The sequence below is a fragment of the Notolepis coatsorum genome (assembly GCF_963971535.1).
Source record: "Notolepis coatsorum genome assembly, contig: SUPER_7_unloc_4, whole genome shotgun sequence".
Lineage (NCBI taxonomy): Eukaryota > Metazoa > Chordata > Actinopteri > Aulopiformes > Paralepididae > Notolepis > Notolepis coatsorum.
Window position 1 is genome coordinate 405,001 of NW_028174877.1, and position 11,044 is coordinate 416,044.

Sequence of the window (11,044 nt, forward strand, 5' to 3'; positions counted from 1 at the left end):
AAAATTGTACCTCATCCCATTTCTGCTTTGCACTAGATAGTACTGTACATTAGTACACTGCATAGTATTGAGTATTGTATATTATATGGTAACTCAGAACATTGTACATATGTCTATACCGAACACTGTGACCTCATTTTCTTCTTCTAAATTCATGCTATATTATGTTATTATGTTATTTGATACTATCTTGTCTAGCACAGTCTCTGGAGCGTAACAGTAAGAAGCATTTTGTATGAAAGTATTCTGTACTTCTGTATGACAACTATTAAAGAACTTGAACTTGAACTTGAACTTGAACATTACAGCACTAGCCAGGGCTAACTCATGTTGTTAGTGGTAGCCTGTAGGAGCTATAGTCTACATTACAGCGCTAGCCAGGGCTAACTCATGTTGTTAGTGGTAGCCTGTAGGACCTATAGAGTCTACATTACAGCGCTAGCCAGGGCTAACTCATGTTGTTAGTGGTAGCCTGTAGGAGCTATAGTCTACATTACAGCGCTAGCCAGGGCTAACTAATGTTGTTAGTGGTAGCCTGTAGGAGCTCTAGTCTACATTACAGCGCTAGCCAGGGCTAACTCATGTTGTTAGTGGTAGCCTGTAGGAGCTATATAGTCTACATTACAGCGCTAGCCAGGGCTAACTCATGTTGTTAGTGGTAGCCTGTAGGAGCTATAGAGTCTACATTACAGCACTAGCCAGGGCTAACTCATGTTGTTAGTGGTAGCCTGTAGTAGCTATAGTCTACATTACAGCGCTAGCCAGGGCTAACTCATGTTGTTAGTGGTAGCCTGTAGGAGCTCTAGTCTACATTACAGCGCTAGCCAGGGCTAACTCATGTTGTTAGTGGTAGCCTGTAGGAGCTATAGTCTACATTACAGCGCTAGCCAGGGCTAACTCATGTTGTTAGTGGTAGCCTGTAGGAGCTATAGAGTCTACATTACAGCGCTAGCCAGGGCTAACTCATGTTGTTAGTGGTAGCCTGTAGGAGCTCTAGTCTACATTACAGCGCTAGCCAGGGCTAACTCATGTTGTTAGTGGTAGCCTGTAGGAGCTCTAGTCTACATTACAGCGCTAGCCAGGGCTAACTCATGTTGTTAGTGGTAGCCTGTAGGAGCTATAGAGTCTACATTACAGCGCTAGCCAGGGCTAACTCATGTTGTTAGTGGTAGCCTGTAGGAGCTATAGAGTCTACATTACAGCACTAGCCAGGGCTAACTCATGTTGTTAGTGGTAGCCTGTAGGAGCTATAGTCTACATTACAGCACTAGCCAGGGCTAACTCATGTTGTTAGTGGTAGCCTGTAGGAGCTATAGTCTACATTACAGCACTAGCCAGGGCTAACTCATGTTGTTAGTGGTAGCCTGTAGGAGCTATAGTCTACATTACAGTGCTAGCCAGGGCTAACTCATGTTGTTAGTGGTAGCCTGTAGGACCTATAGAGTCTACATTACAGCACTAGCCAGGGCTAACTCATGTTGTTAGTGGTAGCCTGTAGGAGCTATAGAGTCTACATTACAGCGCTAGCCAGGGCTAACTCATGTTGTTAGTGGTAGCCTGTAGGAGCTATAGTCTACATTACAGCACTAGCCAGGGCTAACTCATGTTGTTAGTGGTAGCCTGTAGGACCTATATAGTCTACATTACAGCACTAGCCAGGGCTAACTCATGTTGTTAGTGGTAGCCTGTAGGAGCTATAGTCTACATTACAGCACTAGCCAGGGCTAACTCATGTTGTTAGTGGTAGCCTGTAGGAGCTATAGTCTACATTACAGCGCTAGCCAGGGCTAACTCATGTTAGTGGTAGCCTGTAGGAGCTATAGAGTCTACATTACAGCGCTAGCCAGAGCTAACTCATGTTGTTAGTGGTAGCCTGTAGGAGCTATAGTCTACATTACAGCGCTAGCCAGGGCTAACTCATGTTGTTAGTGGTAGCCTGTAGGAGCTATAGAGTCTACATTACAGCGCTAGCCAGGGCTAACTCATGTTGTTAGTGGTAGCCTGTAGGAGCTATGGTCTACATTACAGCACTAGCCAGGGCTAACTCATGTTGTTAGTGGTAGCCTGTAGGAGCTATAGTCTACATTACAGCACTAGCCAGGGCTAACTCATGTTGTTAGTGGTAGCCTGTATTAGGACCTATAGTCTATCCGAGTGAACCAGGAAGCTTTAGGTCACGAAACCAGAGTTTAATCCACACAACATGCAGGCAGGCAAACAACTCCCAGTTTCCAAATACTGCTGCATGGTCATGCTGGACCTACAAAAGGCCTTCGACACTGTCAATTACACCATTCTGATTGACAAGCTAAAAGCAATTGGTTTTGATAGTTATCAGTGAGCTGGATGCAATCCTACCTGGAGGGGAGAGAACAGATGGTGGAGGTAAACGGTACCCTATCCCCCCCCCCCTCCCAGTGAGCTGTGGTGTTCCACAAGGAAGCATACTAGGACCGCTACTGTTCCTAATTCATGCAAATGACATGTCGTCAGCTTGTGACTGCAACTTGTTCCTGTTTGCGGACGACTCAGCCCTGCTGGTCTCTGACAAGAACAAGTTACAGGTTGAAAAAACCCTCAGCTCGGAACTAGGCAAAATCTGCATATGGCTCGCCGATAACAAACTATCATTACACATGGGCAAAACAGAGTCCATTCTCTTCGGTTCAAATAACAAACTCAGCAAGACCGACGGCTTCTCAGTTACAGTGGGTGACAATATTGTCACAAGGAAAGATGAAATTACCTACCTGGGTTCCATCCTAGAGGCTAATCTTTCCTGTGACAAAATGGCATCCAATGTAATAAAAAAAAAGTCAACCAACGAACTCGATTCTTTTACCGGATCTCCTCTCTGGTAAACAAGAATACCCTGAAGACTGGCAGGAGCACTCATTCAAGGGTACTACGACTGCTTGCACCTCATGGTACCAAAGCACCTCAAAGGCACTAAAAACCAAATTACAAACATCTCAAAACAAACTGGTCAGACTACTGCTTGACCTGACTCCTAGAACCTACCTCACCCCTGCCCACTTTGACAACCTAGGATGGCTTAGAGTAGACGACAGAGTACAGCAACTTGCAATGGGCCTGGTCTACAAGATACACTACACGACCAAGGTACCCATGTACATGTCAAAATACTTCCCAAAGGTCAGTGAATACCACAATCACAACACCAGAGGGAGCTCCACAAATCATGTTAAACCCAGATTCGGCTCAAACAAGGGACTAAACACGTTTAGCAATTATGCCACATCAATGTGGAACGCCCTACCCACAGCTGTAAAGGAATGTGAATAACTACCCACTTTCAAAAACACTCTCAAAGAACACCTACGGGAGACTGCAATTCGAAACTGGCCCCTGCAAATGTCCTAACCCAACCCCCTCCAATGTACAGTCCCCCCCAACTGTTTGTATCACAAACAGTACTGTATTTGCAAATCTGGTATGTCATAAATGTATAGATGTAGCAGTACTGTCTATCTGTATGTCGTGTATGTTATGATGAATTGAAAATGGGGGACCCTGATGTAAACAAGACGAAAGTCTTTCTCTGGTCTGCATCCCCTTAACAATTGTATGTATTGAGCTGTACTATACCCATTCTGCAATCTGTTAATAAAGTTTTCAATCAATCAATCCAACCCAAAACCACAGTCCTCTGTTGTTTTGAAACAGCTGATAGGTGTAGTGTGCACATGGAACAAGTGCTCCAGTCCGCATGTTGTGGTATCCATGTCTGGGTTTCCAGTTCACATGGGACCCGTTCAGAACTGTGCCCACGGGACAGCTGTGCAGCCACTACACTACTGGCTAAGTATAAATTGCATTCCATACAATTTAATGTCAATAAATCCAAACTATCCCTTTAATAAAGAGAAAAACTATCTCCCCATATGAATGAATAAACACACTAAATGAACATGTGATACTTATTGTCATGTTTTTTCATGTGTGGATTTGGATCATTTCAAAGCTCCAACTGTTTATTATTAGTCAATTATCTACTTTGTAATGTAGTTTCCTGTTTGCCTGCAGACTGCACCCCCTCCTCCAACTCACTGTGATGTCCTCGTTTAACCCCTGCTGCCTACAAACTCAGAAGAAACCCTAATTTCAAGGGATTTGAGTCCCATTTGTTCATAATCGTTCATTTAATATACAAAAACGACATAATTCATTATCCTTTTTTTTCTTCCTGATTGCACTCCACACACGGACACACCACTCTTTCATATTTCAACACAAACATGTTTTTTTTGTATTGCTAAGGAACAACCTTTTAAATCGATATCTGTTTGGTTTGTAAGATATGCCAGATGAAAGCGGTTGATTTAATAAATTAATGATAAATAATAGACCGTGTCTAACAACAAGTCGGGATCTAGTTCCAGTGTTTTTTCTCTGACAGCGGATGCATTTTGTTTTCGACTCTTTTCACACAAAGAACCTTTTCGCGCCGTCCGTTTAAAACCCCCCCCATCCGTTCAGCCAACCACAGCAGAGAGAGCCGCGCGCGCACACACAACAACCGCGATGTGCCTGTGACGGGCACCCGCCGGGAGCCAATCGAACCCCTCCGCCTTCTTCTCGTGACCTACATTCGAACGTAAAATGCTAAAAGCGAGGACCAATCCGTGGGCGCGGGAGGAGGGGCCGCGGGCTGAGCGAGGACCAATCCGTGGGCGCGGGAGGAGGGACCGCGGCAGAGCGAGGACCAATCCGCGGGCGCGGGAGGAGGGCCCGTGCGTCGACGTCATGTTGCGTCAAGTTCGGTAGGCCGCGCGGTGAGGAGACAAAACACAGGAGGAGTCAGAGTCTCAGCACTCAGAGCAAGTCGTCTGGCTGGAAACTGGTAAGAAGCTGCTGCCGCGCCGCCGTCTGTCGCAGAGATCTGTGGTTTAAAACAACTATTTCACTTTGTTACATTTAGTTTCTACTTTCGATTTACTGCTGATGTCATTCTGCTGCTCACAAATAACCCAATTTCAACATTTGTGCCTCTTTACGACAAACCAATGCTAACGTTTCACCTTTTTAATTTTAGCTTCGTCAGGCTAACTAGCCTCTGTCGACTTTGCGAGAGTTTATATAATTATTTATATATAGTTATATTTCGATCGTCGTGGGAGTTTCGTGTGTAAATGCTTCTTAACTTGTTGTTAATGCAGGCTGTGTGACTTTTTAAAGGCTGTTAAAACGCGCCACCCTTTTAAACGGGAAGATAGTTTAAGGTGAGCTAGCTCGGTGCTAACGGGCAGCTAACTTAAAATGCTGCGCACGATGCAGAGCCAGCGCCATTAAGCTCCGCTAGCTCCGCATGTTAGCCGCCGCTGTTATCAGCACCCGGGCTGGAAGTTAATAAACACCAAGTGTTTTAATAATAACTTACTGAAACAAGGCCGTCTGGTCCTCGTCGTGTTAGTTTAACGGTGTTAACGACGGTGATAAAACCTAAAGTTTCGTGGTTTTTAATGTTAAGATAAGTTTGGGGCCTGGTCATAGTTTTGGGCGGGAAGGCACAAAATGGCGGCGTCGTTATTGTCCCCCAGAGAGAGCGAAGCGGCTTAACGGTCGGCTTAACACCTCGATATACAGTTTATATACAGGTTTATAACAGTGTGGCCGTGTTCCCTCCAGGTACATCATACTCTCGCAGCACCATGGTGAAGGACGCCCTCAAGCCGCGGGGCAAGACCTCCTCCTACGCCTACTTCGTGTCGACGATCCGCGAGGAGCACAAGAAGAAGCACCCGGGCGCCTCCGTGGGGTTCGCCGAGTTCAGCAAGAAGTGCTCCGAGCGCTGGAGGGTCAGTTACTACTGCTTACTGTGTGGGGTTAATGATATCTGGTGTTTAATAATCATTAGATCTGGTGGCGTTATTATTATTATCTTGTGGCTTATTGTCTAAAACACCGTGTTGGTCTCAGGCCCAGTCACTACTTTACTCTGGTGCTCAAGAAGAAAGGTCTCAAAACTCTTATCAAATCTTTAGTTCCACATATTTTATGTTCTTTAACCAATTAATTATGTTTTCTTGCTAGTTATGTTCTGTAGCGCTTTGTAGATTTGCCCCCTGCAGTTGTAAAGCGCATTAGAAATAAACTGTTATTATTAGTAACTGAGCAGGGGGGGGGGGGCTACTGGCGCCACTAACTGCTTGGAAGGAAACAACAAGGAGGGGCGGGGCTTGGGGAGGAGGGGCGGGGCTTGGCCCCATGCAACAGCTGAAGGTCTAACCCTCCTCCCTGCTGCTGCTGGGCTCAGCTCAGGCTGTGGGGCACAGTGTTGTTGTTGTGTTCAGGCTGCGCTTCAGTGAGGCCAGACGGTGCATCATTTTAACGCGGCCAATTTGATCATTCTTTTGTTTGAGACTACAAACATGGTTCTTATTCCAACGAAGTGTCTTCTAGCTCATTTGACGCTTTCACTGCCACACGACAGCCGGTGAACCCCTTGAAGATTAGCCCTTTACTAGCACATAACCTTCTGTCGTGTGGCAGTGAAAGGGTTAAACGGTACCAATTTGATCATTATTTTGTAACTTTGAGACACTAACATGGTTCTCATTACAAAGAAGGGTCTTCTAGCTCATTTGATGCTTAATTTAAGCGGGGGTTTAGTTTCAAATGGTCAAAATACTATTAGTTGGGGTTATGTTTGGTAGAATAATCAGTGTAGTCTCTATGAAGGAGAGGATTGGCAGGTATAGAGTAAAAATAGTTCTGTCTCTATGCATGCTGGGTATTAGTTTCACAGCAGTATTTGGCTGTTTTGAACGGTGGTGATCATGATGAATCATGTTTTGTTTGGGAGCAAAATGCTGTGGCGAAAGAGTCTTTAATTAATTACACAGTTCTTCCAAGACTGAGGATCTGAACGTTTGTTCCATTTGTTCCACAGACCATGTCTCCCAAGGAGAAGGTGAGGTTCGAAGACATGGCCAAGAAGGACAAGGTGCGGTACGACGCCGAGATGGTCCACTACGTCCCTCCCAAGGGAACCAAGGGAGCCAAGAGAAAGAAGGACCCCAACGCCCCCAAGAGGCCACCGTGAGTGCTGCAGCCAATACACCACAGTTACTGCGTCAACACTTTGTGGCTGATCTCTGGTCCAAGTTTGTCACATATAATGTACATTACAGTGAAATGTTTAGATCTGTATGGCCCTCTAATGTTGTGCTCCACACAGTAAAAAGACCAAATGCAGTACAAAAACGCTGTCTTGTTCTATGATGAGATATTACATGGAACTAGTGTACTTTGTCGACGACTGGCTTGAATTGATATTTATTTATCTCTAACGACTATAAACACACAAACTTGAAATAACAAACTAAATGCAATACAATACAAATAATCTTAGACATGGAAGCAATTGACAAATAATTACATGTGTACTGATGGGTTCTGTTGCGTCTCCAGATCTGCATTCTTCGTGTTCTGCTCGGAGCATCGCCCCGCCATCAAGGCCGAGTTCCCCGGCATCTCCATCGGCGACACGGCCAAGAAGCTGGGCGAGCTCTGGGGCAAGCAGACCCCCAAGGACAAGGTTCCCTTCGAGCAGAAGGCCGGCAAGCTCAAGGCCCAGTACGAGAAGGTATGGATGCGCTATAAATATTTACTCCCACTAGGCGGTGAACGCCGGTGATACACATGCACTTGATTACATAATGGCAAATGAGAGGATCATTCATGTGAACTAGACCCAAAACACACAGGATTTAGTTTGATGACGTCTGCTTGTGAATGGAGAACGGGTGGTACCATGGCGGTGTGGTGGTTTCAAACTGATTTCCATATATAATATAACCATGTTCTGATGCCATGCAGTAATATAATATCCCAAATTGTAAAACACCAGTATCAAATTGCTTTGCTGCATAATGTATTCCTTTATTGATGGCAAAATTCAGGCGTTGTAGCAGCACAGGGGATGCGCTATGGGCAGGGTAATGATGGGACATAAATATGTATTGTATATCTTATACCCAGTTTAATCACTACATTACTGGTTCTTTACTAATCCGGTCCCCTTGGTCCCTGCAGGACGTGGCTGCCTACCGCGCCAAGACTGCCCCCGCCAAGCCCGAAACCGGGAAGAAGGGTGGCCCCGGCCGGCCCAAGAAGGTGGAGCACGTGGCGGCTGAGGACGACGATGATGATGACGACGACGACGATGAGGAGGAAGATTCGGATGACGAGGATGATGATTAGACGGGTCGACTCCTGACCTCTAGTGGCGGGAGTGGTTATTTACAAAACGATGATGTGAAACCTGCAATGCAATGTTTGATCTAGCTCTCTCTCCCCCACTTCTCCTACCTCTCGTAGTTCCATGTTAAAGGACTCGCACCCGGGTTCCCAGTCCGCCACGGCGCTGTGTAAAAAAACCAAGACGTCCCAAGCTTAACCGTACCGCTAACCCACGAGTTTCAGAGCGGTAACGGTCAGATTGTGGATGCCTTGGTGTATTATGTACAGACCGGTCCTGCATTATATAGACCGGCCCTGAGTGAGCGGGAAGGACTCTGAACCCGGGCGTCACAGCGTTCTTTACTAGGAGGTGCAGCTCTGCTCCGTCTTCACCCTGAAGCTGAACACTGCTTCACAACACAGTTGATGGGCGGACGGCCTTTAGTAGTTTCATCCTGGCAGTTTAAGATGGCTTCCATAGAACATGATTAAGTCCACCATGGCTAGCTCCTCAAACATCTTGCCAATAGCAATAATCATAGATTTAGGACATTGAAAACACAAACCACTGCGGGGGAAACGTTTATCCCAATTTCACAATGTTCTATGGCATCCATCTTGTGTTCTCTGCCCAGCCGAGTGGCCATTTTAAGATGGTAGATTAGTGGGGGGGTGGGGTGTTCTGTTTCCTGCGGTTCTGAAGATCCGACCTTGTTCTGTCTCCTGGACGACGTCTTCAGGTGCTTCTTGTGACCCTGCAGGTCGACGCGGCCGCCGTGTACATTTTAACAGCTGAGTTTTCTTGTTCTCTTTTTGAAGCACTGCTTTGTTTCTTAGTGGCTGGTGTTCGTCCTCTCGTCGTCTCACTGCCGCTTCACCAGGAAGATATATCTAGGAGTTGATATGGATTCAAGTTTTCTTTTTGTTTGGTTTTTTTGTAACCATTTTTAAATGTGGAGCTTTAAGGAAAAATACTGTTCTCGGTGTAGAATGTTCTCTTTTTTTTTATAATAAATAAAATTTTGTATATTATGATTAAAACCTTGTCATGCTTTCTTTTTCACTGATCTTAACGGGTGCAGCTGCTAATGATTTTAGAAAGGGGTCTTATGAGTCTTAGGAAGTTACTTCCATGTTGCAATAATGTGTCCTTGAGGTATGAAATCACTATAGTCCTTCATGGTCATGAAATAAATATTAAGTTATATTCAAAGTGCTCTTAACCCATTGAAACATTGTGTGTGTATATGCAGACTATATAATATATATATAATATTAGCAGGTGTTTTATGTCTAAATGGGTTAAATTGGTTTGGAACGTTGTCTTTAAAGACTGCAAGAACACTTGGTTTATTTTAGCTGAAGAGGTTTCTCGGAAATTCAGACTAAAGTGGCCCAGATCTGGTTTCTTTGCTCGTATATCTCTGGCGTAAGACCTTAGGCCTTCAGCTCGGTTGAGGCACGCCAGTCGTCCAGGTCGCCATTCGGTGGCAGCTGCTGTTCCACAGTTTGTAATGGTTCCCCGCATTCACACTGGGCACTGTCCACGAGACCCCACTTCTGCTGCGAAGCGTCCTACGACTGACTGTCCTCGGGCGGTTGACGTTTGTCCTTTGCTTTCGGGGCAGGTGCTGTGTGATCTTCAGCGTAGTGGTGGAGCCTGGCTGGAGCTTCAGACTTCCACTGGTTTGATTGATTCAAAATTGTATTAACAGATTCCAGAATGGGTACAGTACAGCTCACTAGACACTTGTTCTCACTTTCTTTTTCTCTTTTTCCCTCTAAATACAAATACTTTATCTAAAGATGGTAAGTTAGTGTTGTGTTCATTCATAGTTAAAGACGGTAGAGGTTGAGTACTTTATTATCTAAAGATGGTAAGTTAGTGTTGTGTTCATTCATAGTTAAAGACAGTAGAGGTTAAGTACTTTATTATCTAAAGACGGTAAGTTAGTGTTGTGTTCATTCATAGTTAAAGACAGTAGAGGTTAAGTACTTTATTATCTAAAGATGGTAAGTTAGAGTGTTGTGTTCATTCATAGTTAAAGACAGTAGAGGTTAAGTACTTTATTATCTAAAGATGGTGAGTTAGTGTTGTGTTCATTCATAGTTAAAGACCGTAAATGTTGAGTACTTTATCTAAAGATGGTACGTTAGAGTGTTGTGTTCATTCATAGTTAAAGACAGTAAAGGTTGAGTAGTTTCTGGTCATGCATCACATTCACACTCCAAGTGATTTGGGTACATTTTACAACAGCAAACACTACACAAATACTGTCAAACTGAACAGAACAGTCGTATGGTTCCTGTCCTGAAGGGGACTGACTGACGGAACACTGTCCTCGTCTGTCCATCTACACCGTGTCCTATTGCAGTCATGTGGACGTCCTTATTCTATAAGAGTGACCGATATTAGATTAGAGTTCCTACCTTCTGCTCTGCTCTCCTCTGCACTGAAGCAGCATGAAGCACAGAGTATATCTTTATCTCTCTCTCTGTCTCTCCCTCTCTCTGTCTCTCTCCCTATCTGTCTCTCTCTCCCCCTCTCTGTCTCCCTCTCTCCCCCTCTGTCTCTATCTCCCCCTCTCTCTCTCTCTCTCCCCCCTCTGTCTCCCTCTCTCCCCCTCTGTCTCGATCTCCCCCTCTCTCTCTGTCTCTCCCTCTCTCTGTCTCTCTCCCCCCCTCTCTCTGTCTCCCTCTGTCTCTATCTCCCCCTCTCTCTCTGTCTCTCTCCCCCCTCTCTCTGTCTCCCTCTCTCCCCCTCTGTCTCTATCTCCCCCTCTCTCTCTCTCTCCCCCTCTCTCTCCCCCCTCTCTCCCCCTCTGTCTCTATCTCCCCC

At 45.3% G+C, this 11,044-nt stretch overlaps 1 protein-coding gene across 1 annotated transcript; it reads left to right on the top strand.

Moving 5' to 3' along the window:
* The first annotated feature begins 4,787 nt into the window (after positions 1 to 4,787).
* Positions 4,788 to 9,246, top strand: hmgb2a (high mobility group box 2a). The gene is made up of 5 exons (XM_084338335.1): positions 4,788 to 4,864; positions 5,650 to 5,819; positions 6,914 to 7,062; positions 7,435 to 7,609; positions 8,059 to 9,246. Exons 2-5 carry the CDS (start codon positions 5,673 to 5,675, stop codon positions 8,224 to 8,226), a joined length of 639 nt encoding a protein of 212 aa, XP_084194461.1. The 5' UTR covers positions 4,788 to 4,864; positions 5,650 to 5,672; the 3' UTR covers positions 8,227 to 9,246.
* Positions 9,247 to 11,044: the final 1,798 nt, after the last annotated feature.

Excerpts from the sequence above, each read along its gene's own strand:
- hmgb2a (XM_084338335.1), top strand. The coding sequence starts at position 5,673 with ATGGTGAAGGACGCCCTCAAGCCGCGGGGCAAGACCTCCTCCTACGCC. Across the intron at positions 5,820-6,913 it reads AGTGCTCCGAGCGCTGGAGG|ACCATGTCTCCCAAGGAGAA; the intron begins GTCAGTTACTAC and ends TTTGTTCCACAG. Across the intron at positions 7,610-8,058 it reads TCAAGGCCCAGTACGAGAAG|GACGTGGCTGCCTACCGCGC; the intron begins GTATGGATGCGC and ends TGGTCCCTGCAG.